We start from the raw sequence: 27,294 nt of genomic DNA, 5'->3' as shown, positions 1-27,294 counted from the left end.
ATTTTACAAATTCCTCCAACACAGGATATACAACAGTTTGCTTTTTATAAACATTTCTGTCGTGACAATCAACACCAAAGCGAAGACTAGGCCAGACGTGGTAATGAAGCGCCTGACGTTTTCTACGGAGCAATAATTAATAATGTTTAACATTTTAATTCCTCATTTTTAGTTTTGCTTATGATAAAAATCCTACAAATAATAAAGGCTCGTGTAAAATTAGTGCAAAATTTTTGATGGCTACAAAAAAGGTATGGTTGTTATCAAGCAGTTTTTTTTTTTATTTTATTTAAAAACGTCACAATGATTAGATTAGCGATAGAGAAATCGGAAACTTGTCTAAGATTTTTAATGTTAGTGTCATGTAGGTTATCGTAATCTCATAGCAACAGGTTGAAATATTTTATAGACGAAGATATGATATCGAACTATTTTTTTAGATAAATAAAAGTAGGTCATAAAAGGTACAGAAAAAACTAATTTGTTTTAAACTATACATTTATTTCTTTAACAATTCCTCCATTTTCTTAGTAGCTATCGCCATATCCATTTTATTAGAAGTTGTTTTAGCTAAAATCCCTAATAACGAATTCAATATTTTCACTTTACCCTCTTTGTATTTCTTAACTAGCTTAGGATTGTCGTCGAGAACTTCTTTACATTTCTGTTCAATAACAATTTCGTCACTTTCTAGCGTCCAACCTTTTTCTATAATAATATCTAATACTGAACAATCGATCTGTCTGTCGAATAGTTCGTCAAGTAATTTTCTATATATGTCTAAATTTATTTGTTTATTCAACAAAGCGTCGGTAAGTTCTCTCATTTGTTTCACAGTTATTGTACAATCTTCGACATTCACCTTCCTCTTGTTAAGTACAGTTAAGAGATCGTTAAGTAAAAGATTGGCTACTTTAGTAGGGTTTCTAGCGACATCTGATACTAATTCATAGAAATATTTCAACAGAGCGGGTTCATTGACGAGTTGAATAGCTGCTATCTCTCTTAAATCGTATGCCTGTATAAGTTTTCTTCTAGAATCTTCTGGAAGTTCAGGTATTGTTTCTTTTATAAGGGGAACGCTTATTACATCTTGTGTATCTTCATTCGAATTTAAATTAACACGAAGCGGTGGTAAGTTTGGCTCTGGCATATACCTATAAAAATTTAAATATGTATTTACTTTTATAAGATCGGAGATACAATATCATTTACTATCGTGTATGTTCATAAGATTACAATTCTTTGGAGGCCTTAAACGATATTTCTTTGACAAGAAATTATATTTAATTCTGATTGATGTTATATACTTATTTGATAAGTACATATAACTTTGTAATAAACTCCTACAATTTTTAATCTATACTAATATAATAAAGCGTAAACACACACTACTTTGTTATCTAAGATGTCAGCAATTACACCATATTTTTGAATAATACTTATTTTAATAATAAGCCCTACACTTGCGTCACGCTTTAGGCTTTTTACTTTAAGGCCATTAAACTTAAATATTTTGGATAAAAATCCTAATGTTGGACAGAGTTGGCACTATAAGTTGCTGCCAACATCAAGGAAGCAAGGCTGTCATCATATCATGTCATTTTGACATTTGTAATTGATAATTTGACAAATGTAAACAATAAAATAAAAATTTCATAATATCATGCTGATGAAGTCGCATGGAAACAGATAGTATCATATAGTTATAGATATTATATAACATTACTTATCTCTCTTTAATCCTGAAACCTTACAAATACATCAGAGGGAACGACAGTAATTATTGTCATGTCTAAACATACTTAATCCTATTAGTTCTTACGTAAACTATCATTGAAAGTTTTAAAATAATGCAAAAATAATTGTAATTGTTATAAAAATGACTTTGCAGGTCAACTAGTATAGTAGTATAAGGTTAAATAGTAAATTTTTTACGTTTATTTAGTTTAATTACGACATGGATGGATACAAAGGTAGAGGACGACCGAAGAAAGTATGGATGGATTGTGTGAAAGAGAATATACTTAAGAACGGAGTGGATTCAGATATGGCTATTCAGGCTGGTAGAGATGATACGGATGATAGAAATATGGAAGAGCAGCACATACTGTGCCGACTCTCCGTAAAAAATAAAGGCAAGTGGATGATGAATTACATTTTGAGCAATAAAATAGTATAATTCATACCGCATAAGGTGCGTATCCGATTTTTATAGTACATTTAGTGAAAAAAAAATATAAAAACCAAAGTTACATAGGTAGTATACATTAAAAATACATAAACATACTGTATCAATCAATATAACTAATCTTACTAACATTACTAAGATGCGAAAGTTTGGATGTACGTATGGTTGTTAATAAGTATGTCTAGAAAGGCTTAACAGATCTCGATGTTTGGTATAAATGTAGAATATAGTCTGATATAGCAGGTATACCACTAATTAAGTTTTTTTAAATCCGTTACGGACGGTGTCGCGGGAGACAACTAGTGAATAATATACCTGTAATCCTGAACTACTTCTTTGTCTCGCATAGCAATAGTAACTTTGTTGGTGGCATCCCACGACCGCGTTTCGTTAATAATGTGTCCGCCATTGTCCAGAATTATTCTCTGTCGTTCTATTTCATGACGAACAGCGCCGGCCACGCCACGCACTGAGCCAATATTTTTAATCTATAAAAAAAATGCAATCACATTAATTAACTTAACTGTACTTATAATAAATACAATAATTGCGTTGGTTACAACTTTAATTATAGAAAACATTAATAAGCGGGTAATTCAATCTTTGTACTTATTACGAACTAACAATCTACTAATAACTTAAAAACACAGTTCCTTGTTAAGTGGGATGTCAGCAATTACAGCATATTAATAATAATACTTGTTTTAATAAAAATCTTCACACTTTCCACAGTCTATAGGCCATATGTATTTTCAAGGTATGTTGTGGGGGTAATTGAGGGGGAAAATAAACAAGAAAAATAGTCATGTGAGAAAGGGACAAAATCTGGAAGCCAATAGGAGCAAAAAAGCAAGATTACAATAGTAACAGTAAGCCAATAGCAAAGACCTTCATTATCATTAGTATATTTAAATTTTGACATTTGCAATTAATAGTTTTACAAAGTTAAACAAAAAAGTAGTGTTTTTAAATACTGAAGAAAAGTTCCTATTTACAAAATACTCACTTCAGTTCTAGTAGATAGAGGTTCCCCGAACTTTCTCAACGAGACATTTGCATCAACTCGTAATGCACCCTCTTCCATACGTCCTGAGCATGCTCCGAGCCTTTGCACAATCAGGACAAGTTCCTTAACTAATGCAGCTGCCTCCTCACCATCCTGCAAGTTACCATAATAAACCTTAACTAAGTATTTATTTAGCACAAAAATTTTTTCATACCGAAATGTTTCTATTCAGCAAAACAAAGGAAAATTGTGTTATGTAGTGGACATGTATAATATTTAACTGAAGAACCAAACTGTTCAGTTTAATCTCTACATTTGTAGGTAAAAAGTTAACCATACAGTTCAACTGACAGTTAAAATCTAGCCTACTAGACTAAGACTGTGCATGACTTGCCTCTAAATCAGGTTCAAATACAAGTTCTATCAAAGGTGCTCCCGCTCTGTTCAGATCGACTAAACTTCTCTTCAACTCACTGTCATGAAGTGATTTTCCACTGTCTTGTTCTAATTGGATTTGCTTTATCTTTGAACTCTTTTTGTAAGGCTTTTTGTGGATACCAGGAGTAAATACCTGAGAACAAAGGAAAGAATGGTGAGTAAAATTGGCATAATAAGAACTTTGTCATCTAACTCCAAGGTATAAATTTTCCGAAAGATAGATACTAAATTGCAAAAATTATATGAAAGTCACTGGCAATATTTTGGCATAATTATTAATATGTTTCATAACCCATATTAGATGTTGTTCCTGAATAACTAAAATAGTTATTAACCTACAAGACATTACTAAAACATTAATGCTATGCCACTACATAAACAAACATACCCTTTAAGACAAATACCTGGAAATGTATAACTCCATCACTAGCTAAAGGAGCTCTTTGTTGTGTTATTTGATACCCAGATGGTAGGTCCGCATAAAAGTAATGTTTTCTATCGAATGATGATACTTCGTTCACTTTACATGAAAGTGCTAACGCTGTTAATACACCAAGTTCTACACATTTTCTGTTTAATACTGGCAATGTACCCGGTATAGCCGCATCAAATAACGATACACAGTTATTCACCAAGCCACCGAAAGTGTTTTGAGCACCAGAAAATAGTTTAGACTCTGTATTCAACTGAGCATGCACTTCTAAACCAACTACGCTTTGCCACTTTGAGTTTACATTAGTTGAATGCTTCCGTTTAATATAATATAAACATCTATTCCACTTTATAACACTCATGTATTTCATTTTTAAATTCTCTAAACAGTAACCTCAACCTAAAACATCGCAAATTGACACTGACAGTTAGTATTAGTCCGTCATGTGTCAAAAGGAAATATTCCTATAAACGCAGAATATTGACACTTTAAAAGAAAATTGCAATGAAAAGTATCAACGATACTGGATCGCATGACATGATCATGATAGACTCCCTAATTTTTTTAAAGTAAATCCTAGAATATTCAAAATCTGTTTATTTAACTAAGTACATACACACCTAATGAATTAGGTCAAATTGTACACTTACGAAAGAAAAGATGTTTTCAATTTATCTATTTCAGTTTATCATAATGCTTATCTACATAATAAATAATTGCGAAAGAAACATTTAAATCCATCTAAATTCACACACATTAACGTAATTGATAAAAATATTTTATTCTTTGAAGACATTTTAAAATGGCTTGTATACTCGAAAGTCAATAGAAAGTATTTCTCGGTTGGATGCGCAGCCTTCAAACGAAAATAAGCTAACCGCATCGAATCCCCTATATGTACTACTTAAACGGATAAAGCTGAAGCAGTTATCTATTAGTCTGCTATGCAAAGAGAAGATATAAACGGAGCACCATGCTAAGCATATTTTATATGTTATAGTATACACGTTCCACAAACAGGTTTATAATGAAGATTTGAAATCTGTGTAAATTAGCAAAGCTACATGTTTAATGATTGGTATGAGACCTGTCTAATGTCACAATTCAGGACATTCAGGTTTTCGCTGATCAACTTCCACATGTTTTTTAATATACTTAATACGAAAATTTATTAGTTTCAAATGTATTGAAATTGAACCACTATCCTTAAGATCGTATTTCCGGCGATTAAGTTAAGCACTGTGCCACTGGCATCGTGTTGACTTATATTGTTTTTTTTTCTAATTAGATAAAGATCACATGGTTTTATAAAAGAAAACGATGAAATTTAAAAATTACATAAATAATAAAATAATGAAACTTACTAAATTGGAATCGGCGTTCTGTGAAGTCTTATAATTGCAGATAAAATTTAAAGATAAATAGCATAATTATATTAAAAATAACACGTTAAAACTTAAAACGATTGCATTGATAATTTGACTAATTAACTTATACCCTAATTTAATGGCTAAAACACTAATTAAAATATCACATTCTTAATTTAAATTAGCCACTTCGATGCCTACATCACTAATCCCGTTACGACCTCGAACAGGAAAGAGAAAAGATACAAAACGACAAAAGCCAGGGTTGCTTCTGCGATTGAATACATTTTTATGTTCGATTAAAATAAAAATATGTTAACTATTAGTACTTCGCGGTAACGCGATTAAAAATAGAAGCAGACGTGCGATCGATATAGCTGTCTGACGAATAATGAAACGTTTCACTACGCAACACAATGTGTACACAAACCTTGACGACCACAACGCTCACCGAATGCAACTAAATAAAAAAAACGTAGCATCTGTTGCGAATCTAAGGGAATTTGTGACAATTACATTTTGCATCATTATTCCAATACACGCCCACAAACTGATAATGCAGTTATATATGTTTGCATCACATACACACCTCTTGGACTTTGTACCTTTGATTTTCTACGTGCCATACGGTATTTTTATAAGACATTTCCTTTCACAACCTTCTTTGATAGATGTATTCTATTAGAAATACGATTACTATTAATGAGATAAAGATAACATTGTGGAAAACTTGATTACAAAGAACATTAGACTTTAGCATTAACGTTTTGTAGAAAACCATTTCAAGAAAAATGTTTTATTTTATCCGATAAGGGAAAAATACAGGTTCTACAATTTTTAACGACCAAATCCAGAGAGCCAATTTACTGCATTAAAAACATCCATGTTTTTCAGCAAGCTATTTTTGGTTTAATTGTATGTTCGGTTTGCCAAAAATGTCAAACGTGCTTGACAAATATTTATTTGACTGCATATACATTTTTTTCGATACCATTTATCCTATTGACTTTAAATAATATTTTAAATACATCAGACCAAGTTTTATACGCAATATTTCCTATCCATTTTAGACCTGTCTATCCTTATTAGATCACTGCAAATATTTTCTAGCCCTTTAAGGAGAAATCCGCTGTTGGTACTTGGTATGGTCTAAGTAAATATTTTTCCTTTTACAACAAAAGAAATGGCGTCTGCCGAATTGTATAATTAACTATTTAAGTTCATCAGATATTTTCATATACTGTTATTAAATAATAACCGCAATAAATACCTAATAATAGTTAGAAACTATTTAGTTATGAAGAAAGTAAATTGTTACTTGGAATTGTACTAATAATTAACCTGTATTGTTTTAAAAAGGCCGGCGTTAGTGAGTCGAGATTAGGCGACAGTCCAGGGCGATGAAATAAAAGGAAAGTTTTTGGAATTTCACAGTCTCACATAATCCTGGGTACACCCTCCAAATGCTAAAAGGGGTCGCCGTAGAATTTGTTCCCTGGGCACTATTAGTACTAAAACCGGTACTGCGTTTATACGCAATGCCAATGCATTTTATTGTTTTATCTGAGACATATGTGGTATGGTTACTCTGATTAAAAAAATATTTAACGATATTTTCTTATAGTGCATCAGTATAGTTTCTAGAAGCACTTCATATTGTAATACTGCCTCTGTCAGTTTAAAATTAAGTTACCGGCATGGCGGTATAAGAACCTGTAGACGTAACCCAGTAGGTAACAAAGACTAAAGATTGACAAAATGCCTCCGTAAATCGATAAGATAAACTTTTTTTTTTATTAAACAACAAGTTTAGTAGCACGTGTGCTGTGTAGTTTAGTCTAGTAATGTGTTAAGGTTAACATACAAATCAGGTTTATGTAAACTGGTCTCATCACCTATGACGCAGAAAATTGACCAAATACGCACGACTTTATAAGTAGCGTATAAATCTATTGAATAATTATTCCGATATTTCTGTAAGATTAATATCTTATTACTTACTAATGTTACAAATATACAAAAGATTAAACTACAATCCTGCTCATAAATCGTGTATCAACACAAAATGGTGTCCTTTTCTGACACTGTACAATTGAGTGCAAAGTCCCACTCACTCTTCGTGATCATTCGTTTTATATCATTGTTAAGATTTCTTTGTTGAAAATGTTCTTTATCAGCGCGAACACGATCTTCAGAATTAATACAGATAGTATATGTTTCACTGACAAACTAACTGCAGGTACATACCTAATTATTCATATTTAAAATTGTAATTGTATGCAAAAATTTGAAAACAAGCAAAAACTAAAAACTACATTGAAACAAGTTTCAGAATTATTATTTCTATACTAAAAACTTAAATAGTTATTTGAAAATATTAATATAATGCTTCAAATATACATAAGCATGTTTTATAAAATTTTCTTGGTATTCAAAAATTCTAAAGAACATAATATAAGTAACATACAAGAATTATGTTAAATTTCGATTTAATAAATGGATTCAGTTTAAGCATTGTTTTGAGAACAATGTAGATCACGATAGAGGAGGTTAATTATTCTTCGACCAAAACGAGGCCATGTCTTGGTAGTAATTTTGTAAATTAAACTACATGGTTATGTACCTGCCAGTTCTATAATAAGTAACTGATGAGCTGTCATGTTTGGCTTATATCCATCCTCACCACTAGGCTAGCTTCTCGCGGAATTTTCCCCAGCTACCTTTTAGAAGCATCTGTGCATCTGTTCTCGGCAGTTTTTTTCAAACCAGTACGACTTCTGATGCTTTCTCTTCTTTTCCTTTTCTTCTTTCTTAGGGACTTTGTCTCTTTCTCAAAGGCCCGCAACGCATCTGCAATTCCTCTTGTGTTGCAGATATCCATGGGCGTCGATTAACTCTGCGATAAAACCGCCTTTCGTTTACTCCCTTATTATAAAAAAAACATATTGCTACTTATTTATAAATATTGATACATTATAAAACCAACTATCAAATCATTTTCATATTAATACATTGTATTTCTTTTCGACCAAAAAGTTGAAGGCTCGCCAGAGTTATCAAGGTTTTATTTAATGTATTTAATCAATAAATCCAATTTATCAGATTAAATAAATGATATTTGAGTGAGCTTCAATATATTACGGATATTTATGATTAGTAATGCTAGCAGTCATGAGTTTGCGATGTTTTTTATTCCGGATGTAGATAAACATTCTATTTTACCTAGAGTATTTAAAACATGTTTCTCTGTTTTTTTTTTACCAAAATTGCGATGGCAAAATAATTTAGTCAACCTTAATGAGAACAGGTTGATGCTTGCTGGTGTGAACTTTTTTTTGTCCGATTTAAAAGCATATTGATGTTATTGACAACTTCTAATCCTCATAACCGCCACAAACGGTTACCGTTACATGCAAAACTATATAGAGATCAGTTTTAGTATTGTATTGATATAGCCAGTAGAAACTCGGATTAAAAAAATAATTGGCCACTAACATTAAAGGTAAAACTTTAAAAAACATTGTACTTAAATTAAATAAAACGTATTATCTAGTATAAAATATCATGACGATTATGTAATATATCTCTATAGTAGCCTCTCTCTAGATTTCTAGAACGTTCGCTCTCAGTCTACTGCGGAAACTCATGTGGTTTTTACATTATGACGTCAGAGTTAAGTACATAATCGATAATTGTACTGTACGATGGAACTATTTGCACATATCGGAGTAAGTGTTGTGTGTAAGCAGTAAGCAAAATGTTTGAAGAGACATAAAAACTAATTTGTTACTAGCACTTGTTCCATGTCTCCTAAGGAATACTCATTATAACGTTAAATGCAGGCCAATAATACTTCCTGGCATAGACAAACAACTCAACAAAAACATTTTTGAAGAATCGATTGTATTGAATATACAAATATTATATTCTGATTTAACGGACTTTTATTTGCTCAATTAAAAATAATAACATAACTAACATTATTCATGCATCACGCAAACAAAATATTCCATAAAATCGGTGCAGCGACTTATAAGAAGTTCAATGACACGCAATATATAAAATAATTATAACACGTACAGTCACCTTCGTTCGTGGTCTACCAGTTTCAGAATAAGTGGACAACAAGGAAAAATAAATATCCTGACGAATTGAGAACCTCCTCCTATTAGAAGTCGGTCCAAAAATGTCTTGCATCTTTTTACAAATAAATAACTTATGTCAACCTACAATGCTTTTAATATACAGTACCGCCAAGGAACGGGACTGTACATGGATTTCATTATTAAAATTTAAACAAATTGCATAGTCCTCACATAACAGGATGTTTATAACATAATTTCCTTGGTAAGTGTTGTTTTCCATATAAAAGACATGTATAAAAACAATTTTATCCCTCGATTACTCTTTAAAAAACATGTAAACAATATTATACTAATATACAATACAATACATATTAGGGTAGGCTCCGAGCCCCTCAGTGGGGACGTATAGTGAGCTGGTGATGATGATGATGATGATACAATACAATACTAAGGAAAGGAGTAGAAAAAAACGGAAGTTTTAAACTAAATTTTTTACACATGTAAGAAAACTCGAGAAACAAATTCTGACCAACTCTTAAAACTATGTTATTGTTTTATTTTTCTCACGTTATGGAATGTTTTTGCTCAATTGGAACTCGGGTTTTACCATAGTTTACAAGATATCTTTTTTTTTTTGTAAAAAAATAAGCATGATTTTGGTATGTAATGCTTTTTTACGAGTACCTATAACTATAGGTAATGTATTCGTTTATAACATTTTAATTGCAGTCAACAATTATATCGCAGGAAATTAACCAAGGTTACCGAATTACGAAATAAATGTACTTATGCGAGTGGGTCTCAAGATATTTTTTTATTTTTGTTATAAGGTGTAGTACTCGAAGTATATTCAGAATTGAGTTCACTTGAACAAATATGTGACAACAATCCTGTAGTAACATTTCCGTTTTAATATTTAAGCAAATCAAGCATTTTTTAAATTAACTGAAAATGTTATTCTTTTTAGATTTGTATGCTTTGTTTTCTTTACTACTAAATTAGGCCCATAATATTGATTTACTGTGTAAAATCTACATTAGACTAGAGATTAAGTAACCTTTAAACAACTCAATGTGCGACAGTCCATTATTTTATTTTGTAGTACTCAGTAGAGATCACATAAAATTTTAATTGCGTAATTAATGACGCATTACAATCTTTAAAAATAAAATTTTAAGTACATCGGTATAGGTATTTAAGAACAAAAAGTTGATTATTTGAAATGCGATGATTCAAGACTTATCTGATATGTAAATTATGTTTCGTTGTATTTTTTTAAAGATTATCTACTTTACCTATAATTTACCGTCTCTTATCATAGCTTAAGAAAAAAGTCATATGATATTTGCGGTATTGAAGATACGAAACATCTTTTGTTAGCAAATGTTTGTATTGACGTCATTAATATTGCTAAAGCCAGTTCTAACGGATTATTCCCAGCCCTCCGCTCGGTCCCTACGTGAGAATGAAAAGTTTCATTCGTCCCACTTTTTAGTCCCACTCTCACCAATAAGGTGACGGAAGGAACCGTTATGAAATAAAATAAACAACCGTCCCCTTGTCACAAAAGGTGGGACAGATGAAACTTTTTATTCTCATCTGTCTTCACGTGGGGAAAGAGCGGGATGACGGTTGGAAATAATCCGTTCTAACTTAAGCGACACATGTAGTTCTGACCGTTTTAACTTAACAGTTCAATTATTCAGTTATAACTGTGCATGCAGGTAATGTTGTAGAGATAATTTGAATGGTACAGTCAAACTTTCGCCTGCACACTTCAGTTTTAAGCGAACATTTGAATTATACATTGAAAAATGATGTGTGTAGACGAAATTATAATTGTCAGTATTGAACAAGATTTTAAGATAAATTTTAGTAACATTATACAAAAGTTAAGATACATGTGAAAATATCTACCCAGCATAAGTAACATGTTCTAAAATTGCTTTGCTCTTTAAATCAAAGGAAAAAAGCATATTGAAATAAAATTATAAATACAAAGTAATACACTACAAAAATGAAATGTTGCAATGATACACATCCACCTAGATTTATAAAAAGCATTCTCTAATAATATTTGAGTATTTGGCCTTGATCCATCTTTAAAATTCTATTATTGTATGTAAGCTACGTATATTTCGAATTTCGATTATTGATTTTAAAAATGCAATAAAGCTTCTGAATGAATTGACTAACGAGTTATGACCTAGATCGAGTTTTCGTTAGGGGGCGATTCGTATTCAATCAATAATCAAATTTCTAGATTATTCGTGGAAACCGAGATACAAAGATTGACTATTATTATGCTAAAAATTTGAACAAAAACTGCAATCCTTTTGTTTGATCTAACATTGGAAAATCTTCCATATCAAATTAAAATAAAAAATATTCATCAATTCTTGCTTACAAATGTCTTTTAATAGAACATTAAAATGTTGGTAGTGGCGGCATTAAGAAACCGCTCACACTAGTTTCGTACAAGGCCGAACAAAGTCCAATAGACCAGCTGATCTCCCCGGGCCCAGCCGCGCAACTAACTCGATGCTTCTAGTCGCACCTACCGCAATATTTCACATCTGCTTTCGTAATCGACGTAGACAGTAAGATTAAATCATCTAAGTAAACTTTTCTTCATATTATTTGTAGGCCACCGTAGTTATTAAAAAGGCAGATGGTTTTTTGCATTACACTTCGGTGGCGAAGGTGATAACGATTATAACGAGACCACTTTATATTTGACTCTGATCTTCGGATGGCGTGGATACAAGTCACAACAAATGGTTGTGGACACCTGGTAGACAAAGACACTCTAACGCTGTTGCAACTCCTTGTGGACAAAGAAAAAAAAAAACAATTTGCTACAGGGCTCTAAAACATAAGATAGACAACATTTTGATATGTAAATCTGCAGTACAAGGTAGTAGTGGTTAGATATAGAAAATTATATAGTTAAATTGTTTTGTAAAATACACATTAGGTAGGACACCTTCCTACTTATTAAATTTCCTTATTTGTAATTTACAGATAACGAAGATCATTTTAAGATTCATGCAAATATCATCTAGAACTCGTTTATATTGACAATGTGTCAATAGTAGGTAAGTTTGACCACAACACACATGAACAAACATTTTTGCGGCGTAGATCTCAAGGACGACGATCGAAAACAAGAAACGATAACAAAAAAAAAAACATGAGTATTTTCCACGTCCTCATAGCAAATCATGCTCATGATCGTAATTATTGTGCATTTGGCATACAAATGTAAAATAAACAATTAAATTAAAACGCAATTTAAAACGAAAACTGGAAATATGGAATGCACATGAAACGAACTTTTCTTAAAGGCTATGTTGAAATGTCATACCTTTTAACATAAACAATAAACAACTCATATCCTTTAGAAAAAGAAATCCTAAAAATGTGAATAAATTCACCTTTCTCTGCCAATCTTTATGAATAAACGGAGAAAACCATATTTTCTTATAAAAGTCTTTCTACAGTGGAAGCCAAGGTTAACGGTGAAAGGTCATCAAAGGAGCATTAACCTCATTTCACTAATGTTACTTGATAGTCACTCTGCATGTGCATTTGACGCTCACGCATTTACCTAAATGCGTATCATTTTCTATTGAAACAGTAATACGTTGCCCACACTAAAAAAAACTTATCTAGATACATACATTGCATTAATAAATACGTTATTTTTATTAAATTCAGATTAGCTTGTAGATTATAGTAAAGTAAATTTTTTTACAAATGTTTAATACTAACTTTTGCCTGCGACTCCGCCCGCACAAATAAAATAAATCAAACAAAACTAGATAAGCAACCTTCTGTCCGATGTCTTAAATCGGTACGTTCGTTTAGACGTTCTGGAAATTTCTAGTAACTACCATCTTTCTAATTACCTCAACTCATCTTGCATACGCAGTAAATAATGATCAATATCACCAAAGATAATCCGATTAAAAATTTGTAGTGTACGTATAATACGTACGTAAATACTTAAATAAGCACACTACAAATTTTATTTTTGTTATAACGATAAGAGATATAAATTTTGAACAAGCTATCTTGAAACTAAGACCAATTCAAGCCAGTCTCGTTATAAATGTATTTAAAAAATATTTGTAAAAATTAAATAAGTATGCAAGTAAAAGTGGGTAATGTTCAATGCCAGACGTCGACGTTGCGTAGTGCCGAGTTATTTTAAGAATCCGCTATTTACGTGAACTTTTACAAATATCCAAAGATCCTGTGGTTGCCATATTTTTGTAATTTCATTAAATAAGCAAACAAGCAAACGGCCACTTGAATTAGCCGAAATTAGGAAACGATCGCGACCTATTAACATCTAAAAGCAGAGGCGTTCCTATGCCATGTGAGAAAAATAATAAACTCCGTGGCTTAGGCTTTAAATAAGGGAGTTAGTTTTGAACTTTTAAACTCCACGAGGATAAAGTTGAGGACAAAACTTAGTACGTATCGAAGTATTAGGGAAAAAGTTATGATATATAACCAATTTTGGCAAACTCGTGTATAAACCGGTCTCACCTGCTATAATGTCTTGAATAAATTCTTTTATACTGACGTCATAAGAGGTCTAAGGACGTCCTCGTGTTATCGTAAAAACTTAAAAAAGAGTGTTAGTTTTTAGTGTTAGAGTTATTTATCTACGCATGGAAATTAAAATTAATGGAATGGTACAAAAGAATTCTAAATACGTACCACACTGACCATAATAAATTTATAAGCTATAAACGAAGGTATTTTGTGCCTATATGATTTTCGCCATTTTTGGAACAGTTACTTAAATGGGTGGTTTTCAGCGGGAATTAAGCAAAAGCTTTCATTTCCAAGCAATGTCCTATTTACAGAGATCAGTGAACTATCTACTTAATTAATTTGTTCAGTACATGTGACCAGCCATGTGCAATTTGCTATTTTTTCCTATTTACATTTTAATTATTAATATTTATTATTACAGCTCTCGTGCAAATAAACGTGACTGTTTATAATATTTTAGGGTTATCCGTTAAATAGCAGCGTTACAATTTTTTCGAGTAAATAGGAAAATTACTAGCTTTCGCACGCGACTTTGTCCTCGTAGAATAAAAAAAAGCAAAAGTTAGCAGCCTACGTGTTATTCCAGACTATTATACATCTATAACAATTTTCATCAAAATCCGTTCAGCCATTTAGGCTATCAATTGTAACAAACATCCATCCATCTAAACTTTCGTATTTATAATATTAGTTTGAAGTATGATTGATTATGCTCGACTTCGGTTTTTGCGTTTATTTTTTTGTTTTATTAAAATATGATTAAAGTAAGAACATATTTTCTTGATCTATTCCAAGTTACATTAAAAAAATACTGGATTTTAAAATATGTAACATTAACTTCGAATAACAATTACAAATCTACTCTTTACCTGAAAACACGAAATAAAACCACCTACTTGGAACACCACAAATTGTCAGCCCTGATATTTACACATTGCCTTCTATGTTCCCATCTTTGTGACGTCATGGATCACATGCTTCAGTCCAAATGCATGTGCTTGCAAAAGTACGTGGGAGCTGGGTACGTGCTCATTCCAATCCAGACGGCGATGCTATTATATTCAAATTAGTACCACAAATTATAAATTAGTCTATCATTACTTAGCCTTCTGTGTATAGTTGCTAAGTGACCCGTGCAAATATTTCGCAGAGTTTTCTTATCAAAACTACCAGTCTGTAATGCAAAAGATAATTAACGTAAATTAAAATATTGAGATATCATTTTATATTACACAAAATATTAATAACTCGCTGTTTACGAGGTAATAACTTTTATTCATTAACCAGGTAAGTATAAAATAAAAAAAAAGCTACATAGAAATATCTCCCTTTTCTTCAAAGACTGTTTGATGTGTATCATTTACAACTAGTTAAGTATTTACTTAATAAGTCTAACTAAAAATATTTATTTAAATAGTTACATTAAAAAAAAACATACAGACGAATTGAGTACCTCCTTCTTTTGGGAAGTCGGTCAAAAATTAGTTTAACTCCAGCTTAAGAAAAATGTACATAAATTAAAAAAACTGCCATCTATAACTCCATGTAATTAATGCTGCATAACTGGAACATGCAGACTATATAAATCAATTTTGTTGCATAGAATATACAGTAGATGGCAGCAGTAGTATAATAAAATTAGTTTTGGCCACACATAATCTGACAATCAGGGGATAGTCTGAAAGAACATAGGCAACTTTTGTTTTTTTGAACTCCACGCGGACGGAGTCGCGTACGAAAGCTAGTTTGTAAGAAATGTGGTAAAATGTATAAAAGTACTACAAAATGTAGTAATCGCGGGAAAATAAAAAATCATAATTTCATAGAAGAAATAAAAAAAATCAAGATAATAGGTTTCTATTTTTTGTTTTTTAAAAAAATATACTTAAGAGATTCTTCTGACCTTCAATTTAATTTCAATTTTATCAATCAGTAAGGTATATAAAGATCGTCCAAATCTAATTTTCAAACCATTTTTCTAATATAGCTCTGACATTTACTGCTTCAATAATCGTTAAAACACAATTTATTGACACCAAAAACTAGATTAAGAAAATTATTAACGGTAATAAAATCCAAAAAAGTTAGTCTACACCACCTAATAAATTATTAACAAACATATAAAAATAAAAAATAGTTATTATCACGTGTTTTATCAATTTATGGCTTACCGAGTTTTTTACGATTCGAACTGAATTATGTATTTCCTTCTTACTCAGTATTGTCTTGTGAAAAATGTCGGACTTCAGTAAATTAGACTCATTGATTACTCCTGAACTTGTTTCTTTAAATCTTGCGATCGTATACTCCCGTCGGGCCTTCCGTTGATATGTGGATCCGGCTCAGGATACATTTTGTTCGTAGTTTCAACATCGGCTCTGTATTCGTAGTTTCAAATTCTTTCACCGTTGAAAAACAGAGTTGTTTTTGAGTGGAATAGTCTAAGTTTCTTTATTATTTTTTTCATATGCTATAAACGAAGCGACCAGTGGTCACACATAAATCCTGTGGGTTTCTGTACCACTTATAACGTCTCTTATTGTACTTTTAAATTTATGCTTTTGTCTAATAAATAAAAAAAAAATAAAAATAATAAAGGAATCTACAATCTACGAACAACATTTCTGATCCAAGGTGAATAGTACTTCATTGATGGATATTAAATTATATCTGAGCACATTTCGATACAAAACATCAAACATAATTCATCAATGTAATAAAATAATTTATCAGATTTATTACGTAAAATAAATTTAAAATTGATCACTTGCACTTTTTTTTCAATGAAGACTGTTTTATGATTATTTATACCATAAAAACATGACAAAAGAAATTAACAAAACTCTGCAGGGTTCTTTACTTTATAACGTAAACAAACATAACCAATACCCAATACAATAGAGAATTTAGAAAATAAATAGTCCGAATGGATTTGCAATACAAAGTTATGTACACAATTAAGAACATCACACTTTTACAAAATTCATAGAGTCCTTTTAGGTTATAGACGGATACAATGGAGTGCACATACGCACAAACAATACTCTGTTCAGTCAAAAAGAATTGATACGATCATGGTTTTAAATTAAACGTACCCCCAAAAAATATGAAACAGAATAAATGATGCATCTAAACATATTAGTGCACATATGTAATAATTTCAATCAATAAAATGCAGACGTAAAAAAGAGACCACAATTTTTTCTAGTGAGTTTTGCACTATAAATTCGCGAACTTGATTAAGTTGCAACAATTTTATGTAACGTATCCGATCAGGTGCATTGCAAAATGCTGGTAAGCTTAATATTCTGACAAAAATATTATAATAAAATTAATAAGTTAATTTTCAGTGACTTTCAAATAACTTCTTTCTCTGCCTATTAAGGGTTCTAACTTATCCCCTCGTTGCAAATTCTGCTTTATCATATTTCTTCTTACAAAAACTTAACTTATGTACATCTAACTCAATTTCGCTGGTTATATTTCTCCTCTTTGTTTCAGAAACTGTCAATTATTGTTGTACTGACTGTAATAGCAGTCAGTACTGCTGTACCGTACGAGCGGGAGCTTACTCCTAACGCGCATGCTCTCCCGGAGTACGCACTAAAGCGAGTACCGACTGCAGAACATAAAAATGAACCCACGGACACGTCGGATTTGAAAACTGACTCCAGTCTGTGGTGGAGCCCCGGATACCTCTACCCTTATACGTATACGAGGGTTTACAGTCCAGGGTAATTTGAATAATTCTTTGGAAATTCACTTACGACTCTACCATTCCTCTATGAGTGAAATTCGTTTACAAAAGATGTTGTAATTTGATAATGAATTGATAATGTAATATTTTTGCAGACTATGAAAATTTTCTACTACTATTCTATTACTAGATAATTTTATTTTTCATTTCAGTTATCACTATAATCCGGATGTGGTCTACTCGCCTTATTACACCTTGTACCGCTAAAATGGCGGGCAAGCAAGATTTTGGCCTTTCAATAATTTGTCGCTAACGTTTTGTCAATAAAATAATTCAATAACTATCTTATGGTTGATTTTATATTTTATATAGATCTAGTATTGTACAAAAACACATGTAGATATTACTAGCGAACACTTTTCAAAGCTTTTTAGATTTTAAATAATAAAACTACGTTTAACAAAATGTGACTCTAACAGAGGTTTTGCCAACAACATCTGCAAATAATTATTTTTAATTCTAAAATGTACTACAGAACGGTAATTCGTTTGTTTTGCCTTTTTCTTTAATGTTATGATCGTGTTACATCAAATGAATCATGTAATTCGTAAATTAGGTCATGTCATATTAGAAATAAAATGTTACGTATTTTAATCAAATCCTTTACTACATCAATCCAAACTGAAGTAATACAATTAATTACGATGGTGGTTTAATATCAGTTGCTTGATAAAGTGAATTAATCGCAATATCTGAAGATACGAAGGCCATCGATTTAGCGAGTGTTGCTAACGACAACGTGTCCATTATTATTCTATTTGCTACATGGTTCAATTTTGCACCTTGTGATTGCGCAGTGTATTTAACGGCTAATTTAATAACGCGTTCACAAGCGAGCGATTTCGATGTCGCACTTTTAGCTTCTTTGCCAGCTTGCTGGGCTGCTGTTTTAGCTAAATTCATCATCAAGTCCTGATGATTAGACATACCGTTTTTAGCAAACTTCACGGACATATTAACTTCAATAGATGCTGTTAACGCACGGCGCATAGCTACCACACTAGCCGCGGTTAAATATGCCACATCACCAGCGTAAAGTATAGCTTTTTTCGCTTTAAGTTCAAGTCGCTCTAATTTCTGTTTCTCTCTCTTTTCATTAACACTTTCATCGTCTATTTCTGGCTGATCTAATTCCATTTCAGCAACTATATCAGGATTTAGAGCGTAAATGTGATCTTTTGGATCTACCCAATCATCGATCAGTTCAGGATTCGATTCTTGTTTGTTAATAGTTTGACTATCAGCAGATACGTAATGTGTTCCATTAATAGCTTTTTCTAAGACAATAGCTTCCGACTCGTTGTTGATTTGCTCGCTGTTTTCACTGTCTAATACAGTTTTATTCAAAAACCCTTTTACGGGTAAAGAGCCACTATCACTTAAGGATAAAACGCGGAATGGCAATTTATCATGGCGAGATATCACTGAATACGGTGCATTAGACATGTATAATTTATTTTCTTTTACTGTCGATGTCGAATTCACTATATCTGGTGAAGGTAAGGGTTTGTTTAGAAGTATACTAAACAATGTAGACGAAGATTGAGGAGATGGTGTTGTTTTATCTTCAAGTGGGATCGCTCTCTTTTTCCTAAGTGATAAATCAACGGATTGCTTCTTAGATAAAGCTTTTGCATACGTTATATCTTTTAAAGCAGAAACAATGGACACTTCAGCTGCAATTTGAGCCAAACCGTACACTAATCGGTGTAGTTCAGGTTCTGTTGATGCTCTTGTTATACTCAAGATATGGCTGGATAGGGTTCTAGATATGTAATCCAAAATCCGTCTAGTTTCAATAGCTGTTATGCCTTTATTCTTTCCAGGAGCGTCGAGGGCTTCTCTAGTTATCCGTGTAATTTTATCTTGAATCTCTATCTTCGTCAGGACGGCTGATACCAAATTTTTTGATATTTGATATAGATTTTCTTCCATTTGCGGATTTTGTGTCACATTTTTAGTCGCCTTCAGTATGGAATTATCAAAGTGCTTGATTCCAGTTTGAGGTGTTTTTAATAAATACCGTTCGCTAATAATTTTGGGGTTTAATTTATTTTTCAGGTCATGTATAGGGGATATTCCAGCTGCAATTTTGTGTATCTGAATAAAATAAAAATATTGCATTAATTTTGAATATTGATGTAAAAAATATTTTTTAATATAAATAACTTACTTGCAAGAATATAACTAAAACAACAATACATACTCGCAGCATTGCGTTTACAAGTTATTACAGTCAAGGCAGAAAAGCATTGCAATTAAATGTAGTTTTCAACAACTCTGTAGAAACTGTTATATTTATCAAAAGAATTTAATTAATTGGCTTTTAACAAGCAATAAAGTTGCCATAAATGATATCAGAAAATCGATACTAATAGCAAAACAGGCTAAAAACATTGACCGGAAAAACACCTTCACTTCACGATTTCTTTTATTAATAGGTAATTTAACGGTTCTACTTCTTACTTACCTAAAATTTACACATATTTTTTAACCAGCAAAAGCATTGTACATTGTTATTCGACGTTTACTGTGTTCTATTCTTCTGTAAACAAAAAGTGGTCGATACACATAATTACTAGTAGCAGAATTTAATATTTCCGACTTATTAGATTCATCAGCATTATTCTCCATTTTTGTATATCGTTCAAAACCATGATTTAAATTATCGACAACTCTTCCATTATCTTGTAATAATAATACTTGTTCGTTAGTTTTATTAGTAATGTTTTCTAGTGAATTTACTATTTGAATGAATAAAAGACATAGAATTACTGTCTTCATGTTAACGGACGGTCGGATTCTGCACTGACATTGATTTAAATTCATCATGTATGAAGGACAAGGAGATTAACAGTCGATGTATAATGAAAGAAACTCCGTAATTAACAACATTAACAGTGGGTGCATAACTTTAACTAAACTATCGCACAACTGTTGTGCGACTTTCGATTGTTTTGCAGTCAATTCAACTAATTAACTTATTAAAACTTTCGTGAGACATTATACTACATAAATTATAACACGGCTAAACTCACGTGATAACATTCGGTGTAGGCATCGACAGTTTCGAACCCGTTGGGGGTCCTTCTTCAGGGTGAGTGATTAATCGGGTATACTCGTGATCGGGTATACTCAGTGACCGTCGCGACGCGATAGCGAGTATACAGGATTAATCACTCACCCTGAAGGACCCCCAAAGGGTTCGAAACTGTCAGTGCCTACACCGAATGTTATCACGTGAGTTTAGCCGTGTTATAATTTATATAGTCAATTCAACTGTTTAGTCGCACAACTAAAACGGAGTAGTGTATACCATATAAGCTCATAGGAATCAAAGTGTGACTAAACAGTTGTGCGATAGTTTAGTTTCAGGTGTGCGCATGCTTTTACGGTATAAAGATTAGATTAACCATAAGATCATAATCTTCATTATACAACTGTGATTTCGTTCTATTATTACCTGTTTCTTTAATTTAACTTTAATTAATTACTTCAATAACGTTCTTCGTTGTATGTAATTTCTTTGACGTACTATAAGCATAGAAAAGTATTTTACGAAAAATTATTACGTCATTCTTGTTATTTATTTAAACAAATATATTATCCATAAAGTATTAAATGATTAAATGTGTGTCGTCATCTAAACCTTGCTTGTAGATGTCACAACTCACATGACACAGCTAAAGGGCTTCAGGGTTGTGCATAATGCAGTGTCAAGGAGCATACTGCCTAACTACGCAACTATACCAATTTCCATAAAAAATATATACTCAAACGCACACATGAAGAACATGTAATCAAAACATATGGTGTTAAATCATTTAAAGAAGAGAGGATAAACAACATTGCTTAGAGGCCATGATCTATAATAGAAGTAGAGTTATATGCATATTCTTGATGTTAATAGTGAAAAAAAAATATTCATGGATTAAATAGAAAATTGTGAAACGATTATGGCAATAGCAATAAAAAAACGTTTAGTATCTACATTTTATATCAAGTTTTTATTATTTAATACACTAAAATCACAAAATATAACGTAATTAAAACTAATCCATATTCCTTCTATCACTTCTACATTGATAGGGCTTAAACAATGTCTATTGAGCAATATACATTAATTCTAAACAATATCCATTATGTGTAAAGAGGTCGATCAACAATACTGGCCGGTGTGCACGTTGCATAATTAAAATCAATTGATATCACAAACCAAAACGTAGACGATTAAAAAAATTAACCAAGGTAAGCTGGTAAAACTTTGATACGTCCGTGGCCCGCCAGTTGGAAGTTATCACCGAAGGGCGACCCATCCACATCATCGTGAGACGGCAGCAAGTCGCTCTCTTGTCCGCCTAGTTCCCGACGAGCTCTTGACACTGGAGCCTTAGGTTCAGAAGCAGCCGAATCTTTTTCCGCAGCACCAGATTTCGCAGCATCTCTTCCTGTAGCTGATGGTGTTTCTTTTAGCGGTATGTGCTGGATCACGTCCGCTTCCACCGGTGCGCACGCGCAGACGGCCAGCAGCGCTAGCGATGCGACGACGAAGTACATTGAACGCATTTCCGAACGATCCTATTTTGTATTAGTACCGTAAAACTGTAACTGTGTCCCTTGGAGAGAATCCTTTGCCTTATAAAGGCCGTATTGAGTGCAGTAGCCATTAAAACTAATCAAATCTGTGTACACAAATTGTATACTTAAACAATCTTATATGAAGCAGGATTGACGCAGATGGAGGAAATTAAATGACAAGAGTACATACTGTTCACACAAATAATCGAATAAACACGAACCTTGCCACGCTCTAATTGGACGCTAACTGAACACTACCAATAAATATGAGAAGACATAAAAATAACATGTCATGAGACTTAACGTCTATATTTGTGTTGTTTATGTGAACGATCTACAATGGCGTCGTTTCAACAAAAACAACTATTACTCGTATTATAATGAAATAGGTACTAGCACTGGACCACCATTCCACCTGATGTTAAGTGAAGTATGATGGTCGAAAATGATACGCGCTAGTTAAGTAAATTCCTACTAGAACTAGCTTCACACAGCGTCACCCTTGGACAGATACACGAACGCTCGCTGCAAAGAACTTGTTCCACACCTTTGTTGTACTTACATTGAACGAAGATTCAAATCTCTTCGTTTGACTCCGTGGGACATCAACTGAAAGGGCTAAGACCTGCCTAATTATTCCATCAGGAATACTTAGGCAGATAAAAGAAAATAGGGAAATTAACTACATAATTCCTGTACATATTCCCCAAAACGCAAATATTTCGGTAGTATTGTTCGATTTTTCGGTGTGTTCCTTAGAGATCCCGGAACCTTCGTCTATGTCACTAGAGAATGGCCACCAAGGGGGTTTTAGTAGGTCAAATTCTACATAACCCTGCCTTCCCCCCAAAAGGCATCTTTTGAAGATTTCCCCCCGACACCGAAAAAAAGGAAGTATTGTTCAATTACAGCCAGAAACTTTCATTGTCGACGTTTAATATTTCAACCGTAGAAGACCAATAGCTTCAAGTCTAACACAAATATCACAGGAATAACAAACAGTACGTCTATTCCGCAAAAAACGCTAAAAAATATTAATGACAAGAACAAATATTCTAAAAATAGATCTGTACACTATAATGTCGAGCTAAGAGAACATTTGATCAAAGTTGCTCATGTACGTATTTGAATAAAGTAAAAAGTCACCATCAAGGATTAGTTCTTTTTTTTTAACTTTAATGAGCGTGATAAGCGCAAAAGCTGTCGCATGATTCAACTTGATTTGAATCTAACTAATGACGTAATTTATCGTAAGTCAGATAAGAAAAAGAACAAGGAAAATTCAAATATTTTTCCGGAGTCATCTGTCTTCCTAGCCTGTATCCCATTTGATAGTAGGATCAAGTTTCCTTATCATTAACCTAATTTCGTTCTATCTACGATATCCTAAACCGAAACTTGGCAGCTTGGCACTCACACATGTCTCAGCACCACATCTTTCCACCTTGTTTTGGGTCTGCCCCTAACTCTGATCATAAACATAAAAATCTAGACAACATATCCTAGAATGAGATCGACTGCGAGCGACTGCCTAAAGACATCCGGCCTCTTCGTTCATCGAATATTTTCTTATTTTAAGTAATAGGACTTACCTTCCTTAATATTATTTCTGGTCACACCTTTGATATTTTACATTGCGGTCTGATCATCATTCTATCAATTACAACATACGTACCTACAAATGATTCATAGATTTCAAAGTATTGTATCATGTTTTGAATCAACCTTTAGTCATAATTTTCAATATAATCCATAACAAAAGTTATCCACGGACATAATGGCATTGAAAATATTTGTTAGTTGTATTAGCGACATACTGCGTACTTATGCGTCAATGCATCCGATTCTGGACATATTGGTTAGCATAATTATATTTACTTGAACGAGAGATATAAAAACTACGAGTGCGTCGTTTAGATCATTAAAAGAATTGTTACTATACGAAGCAAACGTAAAATTAAACCAGCTTTTTTTTAAACTGAAAATCAAGATGGCGTCTCAGCTTCTTTTATTAATTATGGCAACGTTGGCACTAATTAACGCCGCTCCAACAACTGAACCTGCGGAGGAAACGACGACAGATGTCGCTGTACCTTTGGTGGAATACATTGAAGTCGTAGAATTTTTACCAGATGTAGTCGATCTGATTACAGCGACAGAACAGAAGGAACCAGCAACAGAAGAAACCACTCACAAAGTAGCGAAGAGATCGCTTCCTTTCAACCCTGGTAATGGACTGTTGTCAGATTTCGAAGGCGGCAAAAACGAGGAGTCCGATCTTGTAGGAAGAATACGGGTACTACCTTCTTGGGTTGGTAAATAATATTGGTTTATCTTGTATAGCTTATTCCTAATAATTTTGTACACTAAGATTTATTTAAATATGCTTAATGTTTACAATTATGCCAAAGGAATGTGATGAGATATTTTTAAGTTTTTACCCAAGAAATGTTATAATTTTTTCTTTTTTTAATAAAGCTTTGTTACATCGTTCTTTATTGTTTTTATTGTATAGTCTTAGTATTGTAAAAACTGATCACAATAATTTATCACAATACTTAATATTTTTTTTTTATAATCTGTATTGATTATGCAGTTTCATTTAAATCAAAAAGATAGCCAGGAAACAAAAAAAAACATCGCTCTATTCTTATCTTTTAGGAAAAGGGAGATTACAATCGACAGGGGATATAAATCGGAAAGGAAACTTTTTACTTTATCCATTTCGGCGTTTTAGTAAGATTTATTTATTTATTTATACAAACCACAATATGACTGTTCACATATAATTTTACAAATACAAAATATAAGATATAATAGTAAAACAAAAACATAAAAACATTTTTTTATTATTATTCTTACCAAAATTTAATTATCAAATCTTGTTTCGTTTTAAGTTTCTTTATAAATTGCATCATTGTTTTCTATTTCAATTATAGCATCCACGCCGTTTGTTACAAACAGTATATTAACGGTAATAACATTTCTTGATACTTTATCTGGGTCATAATCCATATAATCATTGGTATCTTTAACTTCGACACCGGTCTTAAGTAATTCTGAACTAAGGAACAGACCGTCTAAAATCCTTCCTAGAGCCAAAGTAACGGACATCGATAGGAGCAGAAAGTGTACATGTCCCATTCTCAACTCGTACTGTTATGGCGAAGAAAATGCGGTGTATTTATGTTTGTATAATATTTGATTATGCCATTTAATATAATAACTTAAGTTAACATTTTATAAATGCGTCATCTTGAATGTTATGTTCTAAAATGTAGATTCTACAACATAACATATTATCAAATTGGTGATTTCAAAAAATTCCTGCACCATGAAAAGCTATGTTATCACTGAGTAACACAAGCTATGTTTATTACTGGTATAAAAATAAATTAGAGTTCTTTAAAAACGAAAATTAAGTTAGCAGTCAACCTAATAAAAAATAAATAAGTGAATAATTAAAAAGTTATTCAAAAATAATAAAATACATACCTCTATTTCTGCTACAAATTTGGTTCAAACCGGTTCAATTATTCTACGGCACAAAACTTCTTTTTTTTTAAATAAACACAATTACACTGAGTTCTTAATTATTCTTCCTGCAATAAAAGTTTCAAGATTTATAACGAAGGCAAATGACAACTTATCGAGGTTCTACTGTACTTCGTTTCACTGGTATGTAAAATGAAATACAATTTAGTGTAAAATTCATTTAATTTAATAGGCTTTTATTTTACGGGTTACATATTCACTAATTACAAAACAAATAACCTTATATCCCACCTGGTTGAAAAGTTCGCTTTCAGTCCCTGGAATAAGGGTAAAAAGTGTCCGTTCTCCTTAGAAAAAGACATGAAAAGACCAGTACGATGCAAGTTTATTGCCAGTTACAAGGATTATTCAAACATAGCTGTACCCGTGCGGCTATACCACATGAAATTATAAAAAGTTTATTTTATTGTTTACGTTTGTCAAATTCTCAATTGCAAATGTCAAAATACCCGTTACCATAATAATCTTGCTTCCTTAATGTTGGCAGCTTGTAGTTTATAGTGCCTTTCCCACATGAAGGTTTTTTCCAATTTATTTAGCCCCTAAGTTTAATTGTGTGAAAATATATAGCCTAAAGCGCGTCGTAATTGTAGGACTTTTTATTAAAAGAATTATTCAAAAACATGCTGTGACTGCTGATATTTTGACGCCACAAAGTAGTGTGTGTTTACGCTTATTATCTTAGTAAAAAAAGTATTCAATGTATACTACAGACGAGAAACATTCATCGTGTAAATGGTCCTTTAGTGTCTTTTTGGCGGGAGATCGCGATTAAATGGAAAGTAAATGGGCGTTAATGCGCATGAGCCAAATTTATTTTTGTCCTGGTTACCTAGCAACCGTATGTTTATCAAAACATTTTAAAATAGGATAGAATTATTTATCTAAGTCGGGAAAAATGTATTCGCATCTATGGAGAATATATCGCAGATTATCTCTGCCTAGTTATGTACATAATGTTATAACAAATTTCTTTAGTTAAAATACTCTCACCGACGAATACTTTGTTTTCTAAGCGTTGCTTACAATCTGACAGAAGTCAAAATTTTAATAGACAAGTTCACAACGAACTGCCTCAACATTTTAGTAACACGTCAATTTAATATTTTAATACTATCTAGAAATAAAAAATACAGATTCAGGAATGTTCTACCGGACAAGGTAATTTCTAAATTCTAATTTAATATCACAAATTCATTTTCCTACGTAGTCACACAGTCTTACATTTTATTACTACCAGAATAAATGAAATTGGCAAGAATTGTACATATTAATAAGGGGGCGTCCATAAATTACGTGAGGTGTTTTATTAAAT

At 32.2% G+C, this 27,294-nt stretch overlaps 3 protein-coding genes across 3 annotated transcripts; 1 reads left to right on the top strand and 2 right to left on the bottom strand.

Moving 5' to 3' along the window:
- Positions 1-480: 480 nt before the first annotated feature.
- LOC106102496 (glutamyl-tRNA(Gln) amidotransferase subunit B, mitochondrial) lies at positions 481-4,456 on the bottom strand. Its single transcript, XM_013281993.1, has 5 exons — positions 4,040-4,456; positions 3,592-3,768; positions 3,198-3,350; positions 2,507-2,679; positions 481-1,157 (listed from the first exon to the last, which is right to left on the bottom strand). Exons 1-5 carry the CDS (start codon positions 4,436-4,438, stop codon positions 500-502), a joined length of 1,560 nt encoding a protein of 519 aa, XP_013137447.1. The 5' UTR covers positions 4,439-4,456; the 3' UTR covers positions 481-499.
- Positions 4,457-17,291: 12,835 nt separating this feature from the next.
- LOC106102613 lies at positions 17,292-18,129 on the top strand. Its single transcript, XM_013282155.1, has 3 exons — positions 17,292-17,383; positions 17,591-17,823; positions 17,999-18,129. Exons 1-3 carry the CDS (start codon positions 17,378-17,380, stop codon positions 18,051-18,053), a joined length of 294 nt encoding a protein of 97 aa, XP_013137609.1. The 5' UTR covers positions 17,292-17,377; the 3' UTR covers positions 18,054-18,129.
- A 161-nt stretch (positions 18,130-18,290) lies between these two features.
- LOC106102612 lies at positions 18,291-26,432 on the bottom strand. The gene is made up of 3 exons (XM_013282153.1): positions 26,211-26,432; positions 25,920-26,026; positions 18,291-20,391 (listed from the first exon to the last, which is right to left on the bottom strand). Exon 3 carries the CDS (start codon positions 19,968-19,970, stop codon positions 18,486-18,488), a length of 1,485 nt encoding a protein of 494 aa, XP_013137607.1. The 5' UTR covers positions 19,971-20,391; positions 25,920-26,026; positions 26,211-26,432; the 3' UTR covers positions 18,291-18,485.
- Positions 26,433-27,294: the final 862 nt, after the last annotated feature.

The sequence above is a fragment of the Papilio polytes genome, unplaced genomic scaffold (genome assembly GCF_000836215.1).
Source record: "Papilio polytes unplaced genomic scaffold, Ppol_1.0 DF823923.1, whole genome shotgun sequence".
In the NCBI taxonomy this organism is placed as follows: Eukaryota; Metazoa; Arthropoda; class Insecta; order Lepidoptera; family Papilionidae; genus Papilio; species Papilio polytes.
This window is presented reverse-complemented; position numbering and strand designations above follow the sequence as displayed.